General features: G+C 61.5%; 1 protein-coding gene across 2 annotated transcripts in view; it reads left to right on the forward strand.

Moving 5' to 3' along the window:
• Positions 1 to 17,559, forward strand: part of GALNT2 (polypeptide N-acetylgalactosaminyltransferase 2) — a 59,666-nt gene extending 42,107 nt beyond the window's left edge. The window contains exons 4-16 of one of the 2 annotated variants that reach the window (XM_036354822.1): positions 6,623 to 6,721; positions 6,959 to 7,026; positions 7,181 to 7,246; positions 7,680 to 7,801; positions 8,536 to 8,623; positions 9,139 to 9,226; positions 10,266 to 10,369; positions 10,888 to 11,014; positions 11,569 to 11,661; positions 11,942 to 12,025; positions 12,567 to 12,693; positions 13,225 to 13,344; positions 15,144 to 15,484. In XM_036354822.1, the coding sequence (XP_036210715.1) occupies positions 6,623 to 6,721; positions 6,959 to 7,026; positions 7,181 to 7,246; positions 7,680 to 7,801; positions 8,536 to 8,623; positions 9,139 to 9,226; positions 10,266 to 10,369; positions 10,888 to 11,014; positions 11,569 to 11,661; positions 11,942 to 12,025; positions 12,567 to 12,693; positions 13,225 to 13,344; positions 15,144 to 15,176 (1,219 nt within the window). In that variant the 3' untranslated portion in view covers positions 15,177 to 15,484. Of the gene's footprint in view, positions 1 to 6,622; positions 6,722 to 6,958; positions 7,027 to 7,180; positions 7,247 to 7,679; positions 7,802 to 8,535; positions 8,624 to 9,138; positions 9,227 to 10,265; positions 10,370 to 10,887; positions 11,015 to 11,568; positions 11,662 to 11,941; positions 12,026 to 12,566; positions 12,694 to 13,224; positions 13,345 to 15,143; positions 15,485 to 16,597 lie in introns of those variants that run through there. The other variant, XM_036354821.1, reaches the window with a different exon arrangement.
• The last annotated feature ends 2,178 nt before the right edge of the window (positions 17,560 to 19,737 follow it).

Below are 19,737 nucleotides of genomic sequence, written 5' to 3' on the forward strand. Positions count from 1 at the left end.
TCCGCTGTGGCCGTGCGTGTGCGCTTTGTCGGGGACACGCCGTCGAGCGAGATTTAAAGGCTCGAGCTGATAGTCTCATCCCCTTCTCCCTCTCGTCGGAATTTAATGCTTACTTTATGTTGATTAAAGTGGTTTCTGAGTGCGGCGTTAGGATCTTTATCTCCAAACCCACTTTGAAATTACCAAGATATTGCTCTGTCTCATTCGTCTGGAATTGCGCTTTTGGTTTCCTTTTTAATACTATGTTTATGTAGAAGAAAGTTGCAAAATGGCAGGAAATTGATTTTTTTTTTCACTTGTCTAAACTTCAGGGTTTGTTTTTTTTTTTTCTTTCACTTTATTGCGATGTAGGCAGACGGAACAAGGTGATGGTTTTCCTGGGAGTTTAGGAGTTCAGGAGGTCAGTCATCTCACTGTTGCCCCTGTGGTTTCATAAATGAAAGAACTGCGCCCTGCCCGGCCGGTGTGGCTCACTGGTTGAGCGTCAACCTGTGAACCAGGAGGTCACGGTTCGATTCCCAGTCAGGGCACATGCCCAGGTTGCGGGCTCGATCCCCAGGGTGGGGCGTGCAGGAGGCAGCCGATCCATGACTCACTCTCATCATGGATATTTCCCTCTCTCTTCCTCTCTCTAAAAAGCAATAAAAACATTTTTTTTTAAAAGACGGTGGGCAGCAGATAGGAGAAACGCACATCTCTGCATAGAGCAGTGAGTATGGGGACTGAATCCCCAACAAGTGGGACGCCAGCGTTCCTGTGTCAGGGAGGAAGACAGGGGCACCAGGAGGCGGAGAGCAGTGGAGGGGGGCGGGTCTGTCGGTGGCCTGTGATCCATGGACAGGATGGGGCAGACATGGCGCCCAGGGTTCCTGTGGTCTCACGGGAGTGGGCTTCCGTCCCGATGGGGGCGGGGGGCGGGGGGAGATGGGGGTGATGGTTTAAAGTGCGGTTTCCTTCTGCACCGCCTGCCCCGTGTGGGAGGCAGGAGGGGAGGGCTGAAGCTCAGATGGCTTCATCCGCCGCTGGTATTGTCTCGACTTCCAATAGCTCTTGACTCCTGAGAAGCGTCCCGTCAAAATTCCATGTCTGTAAAACTGGAGGCAGTAAAGGGCAGGGGATGCTCTTAGAATGCAAAGCAGTTTTATTCCATCAGCCGGTGCTCGGCGGACCGAGGCGGTGGCAACCCGGCGGCCGGCGTGGCCCAGTGGCTGAGCATCAACCTATGAACCAGGAGGTCCCGGTTCGATTCCCGGTCAGGGCCCAGGCCCGGGTGGCGGGCTCCATCCCCAGTGCGGGGCGTGCAGGGGGCGGCCGATCCATGATTCCCTCTCATCGTCGATGTTTCTCTCCTTCTCCCTTCCTCTCTCTCTCAAACCAATAAAAAAAATATATTTTAAAAACGACAACTAGAAACCTACCGCTTCCCCCTCGGGTTGTTGGTGGCTTCTCCGTGGCCGGAGCCGACACACACCGTTTGGTGGACGCAGAGCGGGCCCCAGGTTGTCCGCTCGCCGTGTGTGTGTGTGTGTGTGTGTGTGTGTGTGTGTGTGTGTGTGTGTACGTGCTTGTCCCTCGGGGACACTAGCTTCTGCGGGGATCGGGGACCTCAAAGGGAACGAATAAACCGGAGAGGCCCCGGGTCTGGTAAACAGTTTGGGCACCGGCTTCTGTTGCGCTTGCGGCGCAGGACGCAGGGGCCCGAGGACGCGGGACGCTGCTGCCGACTCATCAGTCCCCTTGGGGTGAGGCAGACCCACGCTGATTACGGGGTGTATTCGCCTCCCGCCGGCTTGGGTCTTAAGCAGCCTCGTTTCAGAGGGGCCTGCGGAGGGTTTCCAATAGCTCGGGGTTTGGTTCGCTTCCACTTTCAAAGCCTCTGTAGGGGGAAGCTCTCGAGCTGTGAGGGCTGATCAGAAATTCGTCGGCTGGGTGGAATCCTGTGCCGCTGTCACTGCTTGGAGGATTAGTAACTGTGTTTTAATTACATGAAAATTAGCAGCTACGTCGCCTGCTGCTGCTTTTCTTTTATTTTCATTCCATTTGCAGCTCCCACCCTGCCCCAGGGCCTTTCCAGCTCCCCAGGTCCCCACCGCCAGTGCATCGTGCAGGGATCCCGCAGGCTGAGCCCCGGTTTTGGGGTGGGTCAGAGCGGACGTGCCTGGGATTGAGGGGCACCCCCAGCCCAGGTGGGGCTCTCAGGGTTCTTCGGGCTCTGAGGGTCACGGCCCTCCTGTTTCGAGTCTCCCCCTCCCCCCCTTATTGTGAGTCCCGACTCCAGTTGTGGGCGAGGTCTTGTTTGAAAGCCTGGATCTTTGGGGGTGGCCTTTGGGGGTGGGGGTGCATCTGGTAGCCCTGGTCGGGGTGGTGGAGCACAGCCTGCCGGTCCCTCGTGTGTGCTGGACGCTGGGGCTCAGGTGTGGGGGGGGGCAGGGGGTGGGAAACCGGAGTGACTTGGGGGGGCAGAGATTTAACCTGCGTGCTGGGGGGGTTCCTTCGACGCCCGCGTGTGTAGGTCCAAGTTCCCCAGACGAGGCTAACGCCGCTCCCTCGTAAGGAGCCGCTGTCACTGATCAGGCCGCTCAGGCTGCTGTATGTTTTCTTATTTTTTTTTTCTTTTTAAATATATTTTGATTGGTTTCAGAGAGGAAGGGAAGGGGAGAAAGAGATGGAAACATCAGTGCCGAGAGAGAATCATGGATCGGCTGCCTCCTGCACACCCCCCGCTGTGGAGATGGAGCCCGCAACCCAGGCATGTGCCCGGACCGGGAATCAAACCGTGACCTCCTGGTTCATAGGTCAACGCTCAACCCCTGAGCCACGCCGGCCGGGCCCCTGTTCTTCCTTTGAAGTGCAAATCGTGTACGTGGTCTCCGTGGCTGAGGGCAAGGGGACAGGCCAGGCATCAGTGCGGTCAGGGCCTCCTGGGGGTCCCCTGCTGTTCAGGGCCCTCACCCCGGGGCCCCTGTGTGTTCACACCTACTGTGCACACACCACTGGCCACCCGCCGGGGACAGAGGAGCTGGGGGTTGACAGAATCTATTTAAATTGATTCTTAAGGTTTTTGAAACTTCCTGGCCCTCCCACCTGAGCTGGACCCCCACGCGGGCTCTCTCGGTTGGTCTCACCTGGCCCACAGGTGGGCATGGGGACGGGCACCCGTTCAGGTGCTGGGCTGGCAAGGGAGACAGAGGTCTGAGTGCCCCCCGCCCCCCCGGGCGCCCTTGGCCACGCCGTCGTCTCCTGGCCTGGCCCCAGGTGAGTACCTTGGCACAGAACGGGGAAAGGCCACGTCACCCTCAGAGTTGGAAGCTGATCAGTGCACCTCAGGGCACTTGTCCGCGTCTCCCTCCCCCCGCCCCCCGCGATGGAGCACAGAACGGCCCTTGTCTCTCCATCGAGTGGATCAGATTAAAAGACACTGGTTTGTTGAACACTCTGAGCCCAGGCCTGCGTTGTGACTCAGGAAGGTGGAGAGGAACCACAGGGTAAATACACAGCAAAAGCAGAAGGAGGGAGCCCGACCGGCGTGGCTCAGGGGTTGGGCATCAACCTGTGAACCGGGAGGTCAGGGTTCGATTCCCGGTCAGGGCACTTGCCCAGGTTGCAGGCTTGGTCCACGGTGCGGGGCGTGCAGGAGGCAGCCGATCCATGATCCTCTCTCATCATGGATGTTTCTCTCTCTCCCCCTCTCCCTTCCTCTCTAAAACCAATGAAAATATATTTTAAAAAATAATAATAGAGGCAAAACCCTAATTACAAAGTGGACAGAGAATACGAGCCGTCAGTTCATAGAAGAAACAATTCAGCCGGCTCATAAACCTATGGAAAGACGCAGGCCTCTCTCGAAACCAGGGAGACGAACATTAGAATCGCGAGAGGCTCTTGCAAACCAATGGGGTTGGCAAAATTGAGAAATCTGACTCCATGGGGGGGTGGGAGGGTGGCGAGAACAGGGAGCAGTGTGACCTCATGTCCCTGGGGTGGGAGTGGGACCGAGACACGGTTGTGGGGGCAGTGGGGCCGCGTCACGTCATGAAGGGATGCGTGATCCGGGACCAGCCGCTCCCGTGGGGGCCCGTCATGCGGGGAAACTCGCTCACGTGTGTGGAATGAGTGCGTATCTCCATAACAGAAGTCTTAGTGGCGAATCGCACACTTGGACTTCTCCTGGCGCGGGCTGGGCGACAGGGAGAAGGAGCGGGTTTGCCGGGCTCTCCCTCCCCGGGCCTCCCCTCCGTCGGCCACTGCGGCTCCGGCAGGAAGTGTGGTCTTGCTCTGTGGTCAGGCTCTGGTTCTGGAACTCTGTCTTCTATGGAAGCATGTGCTTCTCCGCCCCCCTTGCCCATCCATCACGTGAGCTCTTCTGGCAAACCCAGCAGCGTCGCTCCCTGTCAGTGACCACCAAGTCCTCGCCTCGGACCCCGTGTGTGTGTGTGTGTGTGTGTGTGTGCGCGTATGTGCATGGAAGCGCGTCTCAGCCCGTCCCGTTGGCCACAGCCTTGGGTGACTGGAGAGAGTTTCACTCTGACTTTGTGAATACAGCCTCATGCATGTTATAACCCCGTATTAGAGTCATAGGGGCCTTTCCGGTTTTCTTTTCTTGATTCCAGAGAGGAAGGGAGAGGGAGAAAGAGGTATTAGCTCATCAGGGTCTTGGTCCACCTCTCGGATGCCGTCAGCCTCCGAGGCAGGCCTGCCCCACAGCATCCTTCCACGTTGCCGTGGAGATCAGCTCATTTTCCATCCAGGCGAGAGTTCAGATATTGACGGCCTTGTCGTCTCGAGGGAATTTAGAACTAAATTAAGGATTAAAAAAAACCACATGTGTGTGTGCCCAGCTTTTCAAGTCTTCATTTTACTGGGCAAGAAGTTACCAGCATGACCGCGGCCGTACCAGACCCTTGGAAAGGGGAGTGGACTTGACCCGCAGCCCCTGCTGTCCTCCGGCACACGCCTCCTCTGCTGACTTCCGATCAGCCACACTTTCTGCTCAACTCCCCAAGAGAAAGTAGGAAAGTCCCGGCCACAGCCCCCAGCCTCCTGCCCCCCTCTTTTCCCCCTCCCCCCTGAATTTCTATGTTGGGCGTCTCTCACTGGCTCTGGGGCAGTCAAGTCTGCTTGGCACGGACGTGGCTCTTTAGACGTAAGATTTATTGTTTCTTTTAAAGAAACTCCCCAAGCCCTGCCTCCCTTTCTTGGCTCACAGTGAGGACTTAGGCTCAGGATGCACTTACAGACACACACGCATACTCCCTCTGACCTCATGGGCCGGAACCTATTCCTTGGTCTTTTACTTACAAAATGGGGATGCCTCCTCCATGTCCTGATCACCAATTCCTGAGGACCGCAGAGGAATTTTAATGGAGCCATGTGAGGTGACGTGCCTTCTGAGGAATGCCTCCCGGCTCCTGGGAGACCCGGCTTCCCACGGAGAAAAGGGAAAGGAGAGAAGAGGGCGTGATTGGATCGGTTAAGCTGACTATGATGTGAGCGTGAAAAAAACTTTCTCCTCCCTTTTCTGATTCTCCCAGGGCTGGGTACTCGATGGAGGCATCTGCTGGGCCCAGCAGGCCCACTGTGCGCCCACGCGCACCCACTGTGCGCCCACTGTGCGGGGAGGGACTAACTGCTGGGGCGGCGGCCTCCTAACATCACAGACCCAGTTCTCAGGGCGACGTTCTCTGGTGATTTGTTTACAGTTGAGCCCTGCAGATTCTTCCTTCGTCTGACAGCTAATTCCTGAAACCGGGAGGAAATACCGTCCAATCAGCCCGCTTGTCTTTGAAGACTTAGCCTCAGGAGCTGCGATGAAGGGCAGCATTAATCCCAGGCTGCGTTTTCCCCCCGACCGGTCTATCATGCCGTTCCCCCGTGATTCATTCAGTCACGCCGTGCATGCACCGAAAATAAACAAGAGAGGCCCGTGCTGTGACTCCGACCTTTTCAATTGCTTTTTAACGGCACTGATTTTCTTGCTCATTTGCAAGATCTGCTCCCCGGAAGCAGTTTTCTCAGCCAGGAAGGAAAACCAGTGTCTGTCGGCCATTTCCCCATAAGCGCGCTGGTCGCATGGACCCGCTGGTCCCTGTCCGCAGCCGCCTCAGCCTCCCCCTCGGTCCTAACTGCTTAATGCTTGTAGCCATGGCCGTGCTCCGGAGATCTGAACGCATCTCCTTCCCTCTCCCGTGGATTTCCCACTAAACAGGGACACCTTTGCCCGGCCGGCATGGCTCAATGGTTGAGCGTCGACCTATGAACCAGGAGGTCACGGTTCGATTGCCGGTCAGGACACAGGCCCGGGTTGCGGGCTCCACCCCCAGTGTGGGGCGTGCAGGAGGCAGCCGATGGATGACTCTCTCTCATCATTGATGTTTCTCTCTCTCCCTCTCCCTTCCTCTCTGAAATCAATACAGATACATTTAAAACAAACACACACTTCCAGGAACATGTTTCTGTTTCCTCGAGTCTCGCTGTGACTGCATCTCAGGGTAGCCAGAGCCTCCTGCAGACGCCAGGGGCATCCGGGTGGTCCCTCTTGGCGGGTCGACCCGCCGGTGCCCCCCGGGGCCTGGCACAGCTGGCCCGGTCCCTGCTTCGGAGGCCAGACTTCTCTCTCCCTCAGGTGTCAGCGGAAGCAGTGGCGGGAGGACCTGCCGGCCACCAGCGTGGTGATCACCTTCCACAACGAGGCCCGCTCGGCCCTGCTCAGGACCGTGGTCAGGTGAGGCGGGGAGAGGGTCCTGGGGGTGGGGGGGATTCCTCGCAGGGACCCTGCACGCGGGCTGTGTCCCCTGCACGGCCAGGGCGGGGCCGTCCGGGGTTGCAGGCAGGTCCCCTGAGCATGCAGAGCAAGGAGGGGCCGACGGCGCCTCCAGACAAGGATGGGGGCGAAGACAAGAGAATTCCCCACCCCAGTGACATCCCCAAGGCCTGCAGCTCCGTCTCTGTCCCTCCTCAGTGTGCTTAAGAAGAGCCCGCCCCCCCTCATCAGAGAAATCATCTTGGTAGACGACTACAGCAACGACCGTAAGTGCCGACGACGGGTCACGAAGGGCGGGATCAGGCCCGCGGGAGGAGGGGGTGCCCGCCTCTGGGGCGCCCGCAGTGACCCAGAATCCCTGCCGAACGCCGAGCTCCCGTAAACGTGAGGGTCGCACGCTCTCCTCTCCTCTTTCCGCAGCGGAGGACGGGGCGCTCCTGGGGAAAATCGAGAAAGTGCGGGTTCTCAGAAATGATCGGCGAGAAGGTGAGACTCTCGGGGATCAGTGCTGACTTTCCCTGAGCCAGGAATCCCTTAAAGAAAGGGATTCAGTGATCTATGAACCAGGAGGTCAGGGTTCAATGCCCGGGTTGTGCGCTCGGATCCCCGTGTAGGGGGCTGCAGAGCTGCGGGTGCAGGTGCGGGTGCAGGCATAGATGCAGGTGTGGGTGTGGGTGCAAGTGCGGGAGCGGGTGCAGGTGCAGGTGCAGGAGCGGGTGTAGGTGTGGGTGTAGGTGCGGGAGCGGGTATAGGTGTGGGTGCAGGCATAGATGCAGGTGCGGGTGTAGGCGCGGGAGCGGGTGCAGGTGCGGGAGGGGGTGTGGGTGTGGGTGCGGGTGCGGGTGCGGGCTGTGCTGTTCCTGCCTTTCCCCAGAGGCCGCTCTGCCCTCCCTGATGTGCGTTTGACTCTCTCCCGCAGGCCTGATGCGCTCGCGGGTCCGGGGCGCCGACGCAGCCCAGGCCAAGGTGCTGACGTTCCTGGACAGTCACTGCGAGTGCAACGAGCACTGGCTGGAGCCGCTGCTGGAGAGGGTGGCCGAGGTGCGGGCGGGCGGGGGGCCTTCTCCTCGGTGCCGGGAGGGGGGGCCTCGGGGACAGGTGTTCCTCGTGGGACCCGGCGGCCGGGAGGCGCGGGGGGCGAGCACCAGTTGGTGTAGGACCTCGTCTCAGAGGATCTTCCTTCCTTGCACCCCTGCACCCCACTCTCTGAGTCAAAGGGGCAGAGTGCCCGGGACCCCGCCTGGCATCTCGCCTGTGCCCTGTGCGTGCCAGCGGCTGGGGCTGGGGCTGGGGCGCTCCGGAGGGCAGGTGCGGTCCTGGGGGAGGCCGTCCCGGGCCCACGGGCACATGCGGCACGTCTACACACATCACCCCCGGCACTACGTTGGGCCTCCTGCCGCGTCTCCTGCCTTCTGCCTGTCTGCCGACTTCCCTCCCACCAGCACCGCGCTTTCTCGGAGGGAAAAGGCAGACATGATGGAAGTCCCGGAGAAACACACGATGCCCAAGCCCTTCCCTTCACGGCAGCCCGGACAGCTGACGGGCAGGAAGTCACAAAACACAGGACCGCCGGCCGCGGGCATGACGGTCCCGCAGTCCCTGCTGCTGGTCGAGAACTCAGCACGTGCCGGACGCTTTGCACATGACCTTCCATCCAGCACACACACACACACACACACGCACACACCCAGCCTGACAGCCGAGGCACTGGCATCACTTGGGGGGTCGGGTTCTCAGGGTGTGTTCACCCCTACTCTTGTCTCTCTCGGTTCCAGGATAGGACCCGGGTCGTGTCGCCCATCATCGATGTCATCAACATGGACAACTTTCAGTACGTGGGGGCGTCCGCCGACTTAAAAGGGGGTAGGTGCGCTCACGACCCCCCGCCCACCCTCCCTGTCTGGGTCCGAGTGACGCTTATACGTTTTTCCGTTACTCTCTCCCCACCCGTAAGCGATTTTCTTCTTTAAAGAGAGACTGGAGAGAGACGCTTGCAGGCCTGGGAACCGGCCCCTGTGCCCTGCCCTGGGGCGTGCGGGAGGCAGCGGGCAGACTACCCCCCTCTTTTCTCGCCTCCTTCCGGCCCCTGGATACGCGGGGGGTCCCCACATTCCACTTCTCGCTTCTCGTATATTCTTGGGCGTTTTAGCTTTAGAAGCGCCAGGCCCACGGGTTGCGTTCTGGGGAAGCTTTGGGGGACGAGGCCCCCCTCCGCCCCCGCCCCTCTCTCCTTCCGCCACACCCGCGCGCGTTTTGTTGTGTGTTGCGTTGCTCTGTTTCCGGTGAGTCTTATCCGAGCCTCCCAGGCCTTAAGCCGTGAGGGCCGGAGCCGCCGGCCGGCTCTTCTCAGCGCCCCGTTCCCCGTCTGTGCCCGGCAGGTTTCGACTGGAACCTGGTGTTCAAGTGGGACTACATGACGCCCGAGCAGAGGCGCGCGCGGCAGGGGAACCCGGTCGCCCCCATCAAGTGAGTGCCAGGGAGCTCTGCCCCCCCCAAACCCCGCGTCCCCCGCTCGGAGAGCCGGAAGCGAAGAGTGTAGAGGTGTCTTTCTCCACGTGAGGACCCCGCCAGGAGGCCCGCCCGCCCGCCCGCCCGGGGTGCCCTCCGGTTCCTGGCGTGAGCGCTTCCCGCAGCCCGCGGGGTCTGGGGGTTGACCTCAGGGCCCGGGAGGAGGGGCAGGGCCCGGCGGAGGCCCCGGCTGCTGCCTTTCCCTGTCCGACCTGCTCTCCTGTTTGCCCACAGAGGAGGCAGCTCGTCCTCATTCACACCCGGCGCTCAGGTTCCCAGGCCGGGCCAAGGCCACGCTGGGAGTCAGGGTGCCCTTCCGCCCCTCAGAGCAGGAGTGAGGGACCCTCCCTGGGGCCCAGCGTTTCTCCCCGGGGCTCCCAGCCCGGGACGCTGGACTAGTCCTCACGGCATCTCTGCTGGGAGGGAGGAGGGCTCCGTGGACGTCTGTCAGCCCCTCCCAGGCTGGTGGGAACGAGACGATGCAGGTCCATCAGACAGAAGGGACCTGCTCCACGGCCCTGGCCCCGTGGCCGCGACCCCAGGGCCCTGCTGACCCGGCTGAGACGGGCACGGTTGACGGGCATGTCCTGCGGGCGCTGCCTGCGTCCTGGGGTGGGGGGGGTGCCTCTCCGAGGACACCGGGCACAGAAAGGCTGAGAACGTGCCTGGAGCCGCTGGCCCGGGAGAGCCCAGCCACTGGGGTCACTCTCTCCGGGGCTCGGACCAGCCCTCCCGCCGCGGGGGCGCCTGGCAGGGCGAGTGGGGAGGATGTGGAGACAGTGGCAAAGCAGAGAGGGGCACCGGGGCTCTGAGCAGAGAGCCGTGCCCCCGGGGTTGTTTACAAGGTCAGCATGGACGACTGGCCGTGGCGTGACAGTGCCGCTGAGCTGGCCTTGACCTCTGACCTCTCCTGTAAGGTCAGCATGGAGGACTGGCCGTGGCGTAACAGTGCCGCTGAGCTGACCCTCTCTTCCCTTCCCCCCCTCTGCCTCTGTAGAACCCCCATGATCGCGGGGGGGCTGTTCGTGATGGACAAGTCCTATTTTGAGGAGCTGGGGAAGTACGACATGATGATGGACGTGTGGGGCGGAGAGAACCTGGGTACGTATGCGCCGCGCGTCTGCCGCCACCGAACGGTTTCCGGTTCTGGCGGAACCAGGGTCTTATCCTGCCCCCCAAGTGGGGCAGACGCGGCAAAGGGCAGCCTCGAAGAGACAGTCAGCAAGAGTGTGTGGTGTGCAGGACGCCACCTGGAGAAAACTAGAGGGACCGTTCATCGGACGTAATTAGTCCCCACATCAGTATAAATAGTCTCCCTTTTATTTTTGGGGGGGGGGGTGTAATATATATATTATTTCAGAGAGGGAGGGAGAGGGAAAGAGAGATAGAAACATCAGTGATGAGAGAGAATCATGGGTCGGCTGCCTCCTGCACGCCCCCCACTGGGGACCGAGCCTGCAACCCGGGCCTGTGCCCCGACCCCCGTGACCTCCTGGTTCCTAGGTCGACGCTCAAGCACTGAGCCCCGCCGCCAGGCAGGTTTTTGTTTTAATGTATTTGTACCGATTTCAGCGAGGAAGGGAGAGGGAGCCCTGTGGTCACACTCTCTCTCCCCACAGAGATCTCCTTCCGCGTGTGGCAGTGCGGGGGCAGCCTGGAGATCATCCCCTGCAGCCGCGTGGGGCACGTGTTCCGCAAGCAGCACCCCTACACCTTCCCCGGCGGCAGCGGCACCGTCTTCGCCCGGTGAGTGGCGGAGAGGCCGAGCGGGACCCGGACCCTGCGGACCGCCACCCCGACGGGGGCCCGGCCTGGCCCGGTGGAGGCGTGGCCTTCGGTGGCGGGCCCGTCAGCAGGGACAGGGGACGCTGTCCATCCACAGGTTGAGAACCACTGCCCTAGGGAATCGTAGATGCTAAAGATAAAGCTGTGTGCACGCCCATCAGCCCGGCTGCAAGGTGGTGGTGGCCATGGGGTCAGGCGCGGGGGTGCCGGAGCCGGAGCGGGGGGGTTGAGGGCACAGGGCAGCAGGTGCAGGCGCTGAGATGGAGGGGACCTGGGGCAGGAGGACAGGGTGTGACCGGAGCCTGGGGGACGGGAGAGTAGACGGGGCGGGACGCCCAGGCCGCACCCCTTAGGCGCTGAGCAGGGCCGGCCCGCTCCCCGCTTCACTGGCAAAGCTGCCGGCCCCCCGCCCTGGGGACCTTCCCGCGTGGCACCCCCCCCCCGCGGACGCGCGCAGGGGGGCGCCGACGGCCGGAGCGCAGACCGCGGCTCACGGAGACTCACTTTGCTCCTAGCAACACCCGCCGGGCGGCGGAGGTGTGGATGGACGAGTACAAAAACTTCTACTACGCCGCCGTGCCTTCCGCCAGGAACGTCCCTTACGGCAAGTAGGTGTCGCCTGTGCCCTCCGGCCGCTCTGCGTGGGGCCCTGGGGAGGGACGTGGTGTGGGGGGGCTGGGGCTGGCCTGAACCCCAAGAACTGCCCAGGTGACAAAGGGGGACCTCCCTCTGCTCCAGGGAGGGCGTGGGCCCAGGGTGGGGGACACAGGGACACGGGCGATCCAGGCTCCACGCCCGCCCAGCCCTGTTCTGGGGGCAGGCGTCCAGGTTGGACGCGGAGCCCGTGCGTTGGAACTCGTGTGAGAGCGTCCGCTTCCCTCTCCTCAGTATCCAGAGCCGCCTGGAGCTGCGGAAGAAGCTGAGCTGCAAGCCGTTCCGCTGGTACCTGGAGAACGTGTACCCGGAGCTACGGTGGGTCCTGCCAGCCGGGCCGGGGTCCCCTTCCAGGGTTTGGGGGGCAGCAGAGGGCAGCCAGGTGGCAGGCTCTCACCGTGAAGTGGGGTTTGTGCCCTGGCCGGTTTGGCTCAGTGGATAGAGCGTCGGCCTGCAGACTGAAGGGTCCCGGGTTCGATTCAGGCCAAGGGCACGTACCTCGGTTGGTTACAGGCTCCTCCCCGGCCGGGCCCTGGTTGGGGCTCGTGCAGGAGGCGACCCATCGATGTGTCTCTCACCTCCATGTTTCTGTCTTTCCCTCTCTCTCCCTAAAAATCAGTGGGAAAATATCCTCGGATGAGGACTAACAAAAAAAAAAATTAGAAAAAAAAAGTGGGGTCTGTGCTGCAGTGAGGGTAGAGGTGCAAACACGGCCCCCCGTGGCAGGGCTGCGGGCCTGCCGGCGGCCTCCCTCCTTCCTCTCCTCGCTCCTGCTGCCCGAGACGAGCCAGCAGCTCAGGGCCGGGCGGGGGGCCCGGGGTCCCCCGGGGTTAAGCAGCCAGTCCTCCTTGCCATCCAGGGTCCCCGACCACCAGGACATAGCCTTCGGCGCCTTGCAGCAGGGCACCAACTGCCTGGACACGCTGGGCCACTTCACCGACGGCGTCGTCGGCGTGTACGAGTGTCACAACGCGGGGGGCAACCAGGTGGGTGCACGCAGGGGCTGGGGCAGCCGGGGCCCCAGGAGCAGGGCGGGGCCTGAGGTGATGGGTCCCAGCTGCCCCTTCTGCCCTGGGGGAGGTCTGTGAGGGAGCTCTGGCTCCTGCTGGCCACACCCTCCTGCAGCCTGTGGAGTGGACGGGGTGTCCCAGGTTCTGACGGGTGCCTGGAGCCGAGTCAAGGGGGTGAGGGGACTGGCCCAAATCTGAGGCCCCCTCAGGAGGGAAGGAAGCCGGGGGAGGCTATGGGGGTCACCAGGCCCTGCCCGCCCTCCAGGGCTAAAACAGTTCCTCTTAGTCAGGTTCTCCAAGTGCCGATTGTGGCTCCCCCAGTGCCCCCCAATTGCAGACTTGCCTTGAGGCACAGAGTCATCTGATGGCCCTGAGCTGGTCAGATTCCCACACACCACACACCCTCCCTCTCCCCCCACCACCTCCTCTCCGTCTCCCTCCCAGGCCCGCCTGTCCCCTCTCCCTCCCACCCCCGCGGCGCACGCCCCTGACCCGTGTGTGTTGCAGGAGTGGGCCCTGACCAAGGAGAAGTCGGTGAAGCACATGGACCTGTGCCTGACGGTGGTGGACCGGACGCCCGGCTCGCTCATCAAGCTGCAGGGCTGCCGGGAGAACGACAGCAGACAGGTGCGCTGCCCGCCCTGCACCCCACCCCCACCCCCACCCGCAGCCCCACCCCCAGGGGCCATGCCCGGCTCCTCCCGCCCACGCCCCGGGCTCCACGTCGCCCGCTCCCACGATGATGCCCAGCTGCCTCATTGGACTCAACTGCTGCCCCTGCAACCGCACACGGGGTGGGGTTCCTGGCATGGAGGGGGGGTGGGGGGGAACACAGTAGGTCTGTGCCGGGCGGGGGTGGATCCCGATGTCGGGGAGCGGTGGGCATGGGCGCTTGAAGGCTGGTGGGTCTCCCGCTGGCACCCGCCCCGGGCAGCACCCTCTGTCCCCCCCTTCCGTCCCCCCGTCATCTGCTTCTGCCGTGCGGTCACTGTCCTGGGCCCCGTCTTCCCATGTCCTCTCCGTCTGTTCCCGTGTGGGCCTCGCCCTCGAGGCTGATGAGGCAGGGCTGTGAGTGCGAAGGTTGCTGAGCCCGGCTCTGGGCTGGGCAGGGGGAGGGCCCGTGACGCCTGCCTGTTGTTCCCGCCTCCTGGGGGGCCTGCCAGGGAGGGGGGCTGCCGGGAGTCCCTCTTGGGAGCTTCTCTGTGGCGCCGTGTGCCCCGTCCTGTGTGTGGCACCCGGACGATTGCTTACGGCCGGCAGTGCCTGTGTAACTCGTCCGTGTCGATGAGGCGGCTTCTGACTGGCTGGTGCCTGTGTGGGGAGGAAGAACGACTGTGAAACAGAGAGGCCACTGTCCCCTGGACCCGGGCCACCAGAATCCTGCAGGAGGGACAGGGCGGGGCGGGCTGGCGGGCGTGGGTCTCCAACCCTTTTTAAAAGGCGGGGGGCTGCTTAGTCTGTGGAGCGTTACCTTTCCGAAGGGCTTGCTTTATTGCAAGGGTGGACAGGTGCTCCTGCGGGGACCCCAGTCCCCGGGAGCCTTCACGGACACCCCTAAAAGGCTTGCGCCATGGGAGGGAGAGGCCTCCTACAGTCGGCTTTTCTGGATGCGGGTGAGGACCTGTTACGCCGCTCAGCCCGTTAGAGGGGGATGCTCCCCGTGAGAACGTGAGGTTCCTGACGATGTTTCGGTCGGGCCTCGATGTCTCAGAAGTTTGCCCCCCCCCCCCGCCCCCGCCCCCGCCCGTCCGCCCAGACGGAGGGTCTGAGCTGATGAGACGGCCTTCGGAGACAGCGGGGGGCTGGTCGGTTTTCTAAGGCCTCCGTTTAGCAGACGCCCTCGCAGAGAAGGGAATCAGACTTCATTCATCCGCATTCGCTGTCCAGCTGATTGCTGGCTTCTCGGAAGGACGCGTGGATGCGGGCAGCGGGCACACACTTGCCATGACGATGGAGAGAACAGCTGCGGGGGGCGGGGGGGGGGTGACAGCCGAGAGGGAGCCAGAGTGAGGGGGCGATGGGCAGGCAGCAGTCACCTCCCCAGCTCATCCGATCGCCCTGAGTTTCAGGGTCGCGGGTCGTGTGGCAGGGCCAGTCCTGGGGCGCTGGGCTCTTCGTTGCTCTGCCCCCCTCCAGGCCTCACCCGTTTGCCCTTGGAGAAGAGCTATTTGTATCTCAGCGCTGCACGGTCTTGCCAGTTGGGGTATTTGGTTTCCAGACACGTCTGTGTGTTCGTATGGTGAGCACATTTGCAGTCCGAGGGGAAAGGGAGGCAGGAGGACGGAAACTTCCTTCCACGCTATCAAAAGGATTTGCACAAGGACTTCCGGAAGGGATGCTGGCGGCTAGCATCACAGAGCACGTCCACGAGGGAGAGCTCGGGGAGAAAAACCGGTTCCTTTTTTTTTCTTTTTCTTTTTCTTTAGGAACAAGCATTAGAGATTTTGACATGGGGATAAACAACAGGGTGAGATTTCATTCAGGCTGGTTCTGGCCTTGGTTTTCTGACCTGGTAGGTGGATTAATGGGTTGAGTTTGGCTGGTTGGGTGAGGGATTGATTGGTCACTGAGTTTGGTTGGTTGGTTGGTTCAGTTAGTTGGTTGAGTTTGGTTGGCTGGTTGAGTTCAGTTGGTAGGTTGGTTGAGTTCGGTTAGCTGGGTGAATTTGGTTGAGTTCAGTTGGTAGGCTAGTTGAGCTTGGTTGGCGAGTTTGGTTGGTAGGTTGGTTGAGTTTGGCTGGTTGAGTTCAGTTGGTAGGTTGGCTGGTTGAGTTTGGTTGGCGAGTTTGGTTGGTAGGTTGGTTGAGTTTGGTTGGCTGGCTGAGTTCAGTTGGTTGGTGGAGTTTGGTTGGTGAATTCAGTTGGTAGGTTGGTTGAGCTTGGTTGGGAGTTTGGTTGGTAGTTTGGTGTTAGGAGGGTGTGCGTGTGTGTACACACACATAAGTAGGACACATTACAAGCATTTTAATGTCTGTTCTTTACAAGTAGGACATTCAGAACCCAACAGAATCGTTTGGTCCCTGCCACGCAGAACAATGGGGACTCTGAGTCCGGGTTCGCTCACCCACCCAGGAGCTCACACACAACAAACAGGTTCCTCAACTTGACACTCTGTCCACAAAGGCATTTCCTGGTAGTTGACCTGATGCAGTGCCTCTGGCTCACCTGAGCGAGGTCCCTAAGCGGGAGCCGGGAAGTGCCCAGGCCACGCCCCCGGGCAGGGCGGCCTCCCCACATCAGGGGCAGGACTGAGCCCCTGCGGCTCCTTTTTGGGGTGAAATACCAGACAAGCCTCCTGGTGAATGCATTTCCCTCCAGGAAAGTACTGGGGCTTGGATGTCCTGTCCTGAGGGGACAGGAAGGGGCAGGAGGAGTGGCCCCTGGGGGGCCCAGAGAAGAGCTTTGAGGTGCAAACCAGCCTGGCCCTGGGTTTCTCCCTGGGGCCCTCAGTGGCCCTGCGGCTGCTGCTTCTTGGGGCGCTTGCCAGCTCCCCTCCTTTATGACCAGAAACCAAAAGCGTGTGTGGGTTGGTTTTGACGCAGCCCTAGGATCCTGGAAACAGGACTGCTTGTGCGTGCGTGTTTTTAACACTCTGTTAACTTATAAATATATATAAATACACTTACTGATCTCAGAGAGGAAGGGAGAGGGAGAGAGAGAGAGAGAAACTCAATGATGAGAGAGGATCATGGACCGGCTGCCTCCTGCACGCCCTGCACTGAGGATCAAGCCTGCAACCCGGGCCTGTGCCCTTGGCCGGGAATCGCACCGTGACCACCTGGTTCACAGGCCCGAGGCTCAGCCACAGAGCCACGCCGGCCGGGCAGCCTGTGCTCCTGTCCTTCCATCCTCACGGTGAGGCGCTGTCCTGTCTTTTGCAGAAATGGGAGCAGATCGAGGGCAACTCCAAGCTGCGGCACGTGGGCAGCAACCTGTGCCTGGACAGCCGCGGGGCCGCGGCGGGCGGCCTGAGCGTGGAGGTGTGCGGGCCGGCGCTGTCCCAGCAGTGGAAGTTCTCGCTGAACCTGCAGCCCTAGGCGCCACCGCCGCACCCGCGGGCGGTCGGAGACCACGGGATCGATCAAACTTTCCGCGAAACTATATACCTCAGTCTCCCATCCCGTCTGCACGCCGGCGCCTTGGCACCGACGGGACGGGCGGCGGACACAACAGCGAGGGAAGAGGACTGATCTCCAGTCACAGCGCAGCCTGGTCCCCTCCCTGGGCCGCCGCCCCTTCCTGTCGGCTGCCTCCTGGTCCTGCCCAGACGCCAAGGAGCAGCCCCAGCCACAGCGGGGATGCGACAGCCGAGGCTCCAAGTGTGCGTTTGGGGGACGGGAGGGGGAAGGGGCGCGTGGCTCCATCGCGGCGGGAGAACTCTCTGGAAACCTCCGTGTGCCCCATCGCAAGTCCGCGTGGCCCACGGCGCCGACGGCCACCTGCAGGTCCGGCTCCCCGCCGCCTCCACACGACGCGAAGGACCTGCCGGATCTGAACTTGAACGTTTCTGTGGCGGGACACTCACTATAAATAGATATAAAGAGAGCGCACGGCCGTTCCGGGGGTTTCTGTAGGCCCTCACCCTGTAAATGCCCCTCGGAGCTGTGCCGGCCATGCCCCCCGGGGGTGGCCCTGGCAGCGGACGGGGCCCCGTGGAGGCCAGGATGCCAGCCGCGGCCCCGCCTCGCTGTTCGGCCCCAGCGTGGGCGTCACTGCTCTGTGTTGGAATCCACTTTGCGTGCCCCTGGCATCTGTAAACCTGGACTTGATTGGACAAACGTTGCTTTAGGTCTTTTTCAATGAAATTTCTTTTCTCTAAGGAAAAACAAAAAATGATCCCACAGCTCCCAGGGACTGTCGGGCTGTTACGGGCTAGGGACGGGCGGAGGGTGAGTGTCCTGGCAGCTGGCTGTGTCCGTCCCTCCGGACCCAGGTGAGGCCTCGGAGCTTGGGGTCATTGTCAGGACGGGCGGGGACGGCCCTGCCTGCTCAGTGACACTGAGGACCCGGCGTCTGAAGCAGCGGCCGGGTGGTCAGTGTGAGCCAGGGACAGCGACGAACAAGAATGAAAAGTAGCCACAGGGAGAGAGGCCGGGCGCCCCCTGGATGGCAGGTGTGTCCTGTGGCGCCTCCTTGCCTTTGGAGGGACAGGCCAGCCCCAGCCCCAAGGAGGCCCCCGGGTCACCTGGCCACGGGTCACCTCTCGCTTCCTTGCCCACCTTCCCCCACGCTGCCTGGTCTCAGGCCGGCCGTGCCCGCAGCTCCCCCCCCATGTGGTGGCACATGCCTCCTGAGGGCACATTGCCAGGCCCCTCTGGGACGTCGCCGGGTAGAAGTGGCCCCGGAAGACCCTGCCAGTCGACACTGCCACTTGCTACTCTTTCCTGCTCATTTCCTTTTTTTTAAAGATCGAAGTTGATCTTTTTTTTTTTTTTAATTGATTTCAGAGAGGAAGGGAGAGGGAGAGGGAGAAACATCCATGACGAGAGAGAATCATGGATCGGCTGCCTCCTGCACGCCCCCTAGTGGGGATCGAGCCTGCACCCCAGGCACGTGTCCTGACTTGGAATTGAACCGGTACCTCCTGGTTCACAGGCCGACGCTCAACCCCCGAGCCAGGCCGGCCGGACCTGATGGTTTCTTTTAGGAGAGGGAGCTCGGTGGGTCTCTCTTCCTCCACATGGCTTGCCCTTGACAGTGGATGGGGCGCGGCAACATGGCCGGGGGGCTTTCCCACCCCGGCTTCTCCCTTTCGCCCCCTGCCAGGCAGTGCCAGGGGCGGACTCGCACACTTTTGTCTCCAGAGGCTCCTGGGAGAGTCAGGTCGGGCTGTTGAGCCCGATGGGGCGCTGGGCCCCGCACCTGGGCCCCTGGTCAGACCGTCACCTGCGAGCTGTGACTACTGTTAGAAAACCATGCCCCCGACGGAAAACAGATCTGGCTCAGACGGAAAACAAATTCTCATCAGGTCCCTGTTCCTCCGCCCACACACCGCCACCCAACCCAGGAGCCTCGGCACCCTTTGATCTGTGGGGCCCTGGGGCCCCCTGCCCCCCAGCGGGCAGCCCCGTGGCCTTGGCCCGTGGACACTGCAAGCGGAGGCAGCTGCCCCCCCCCCCCCCAGGCGAGCTATGTTTACACGACACGGTGTGCCAAAGCGACGTCCTGCGGTGGCGTATTTTGTAGTCTTGGGGCCCGTCTCACCCCCACCCCCTTTTTACAAACGGAGATTCTTCCCCCAGCGTCCCTCGAACCAAGCAAGGCGACGCCCCCCCGTCCCCCCACCGTGGCGGTCTGTCCTGTGTCTCCCTCCATCGGCGCTCCGGTGATGGTGTCTGTGGGTCTGTTTTGCAAATTCAAAAATCTAGTTTGGTAATTTTTTTTTCCCAGTTGATTTTTTTAAAAGAACTGCTGTACAGAGCTTGTGCTTTGTCCATTTTATAGATGGAAACCATCCTTGAACATTGTTTTAACTTAAATAAAGAGACGATGCTTTATAGAGAGGCGCCCTGGGGCCGCCGCGGCTGTCCTTGCTCTTGGGGGACGGACGTGTGAGGATGGAGATGGTGTCTGTCTTCCCCGGGGGGAAAGCGGGGGGGGCCTGCTCAAGGCCGTTTCTTATCACACGTCCACATGCATCCACCGTTCGCCACTGCGCCCTTTTGTTTAATCTTATTTGTGATGATAACCATCATCGTTCGTAGAGGGTTTCTGGTGTGCCAGGAGCCAAGCCAAGCCCTGAGATCCATCAGTCCCTCCCCACAGTCATGGGTGAGGTGGTGTTTGGGGGTGCATTTTACCGCCAGCTGCGGAGGCTGGTGCTCAAAGCTGTTAACCTGCTCAAGGTCAGGGGCTGACCTGCTCAAGGTCATGCCACCCCTGGGCACTCACGTGGAGTCAGTTCTGGGCAGCCCGACCCAGCGCCTCCGGTCCAGACCAGGGCAGGGAGAGGGAGGCATGTTTGCACAGATTTTAAAGTATTTAAGATCAATACACCTGTTTCCCAGTTACCTGAGCTCCT

Source organism: Myotis myotis, unplaced genomic scaffold, assembly GCF_014108235.1.
Source record: "Myotis myotis isolate mMyoMyo1 unplaced genomic scaffold, mMyoMyo1.p scaffold_m19_p_21, whole genome shotgun sequence".
Lineage (NCBI taxonomy): Eukaryota > Metazoa > Chordata > Mammalia > Chiroptera > Vespertilionidae > Myotis > Myotis myotis.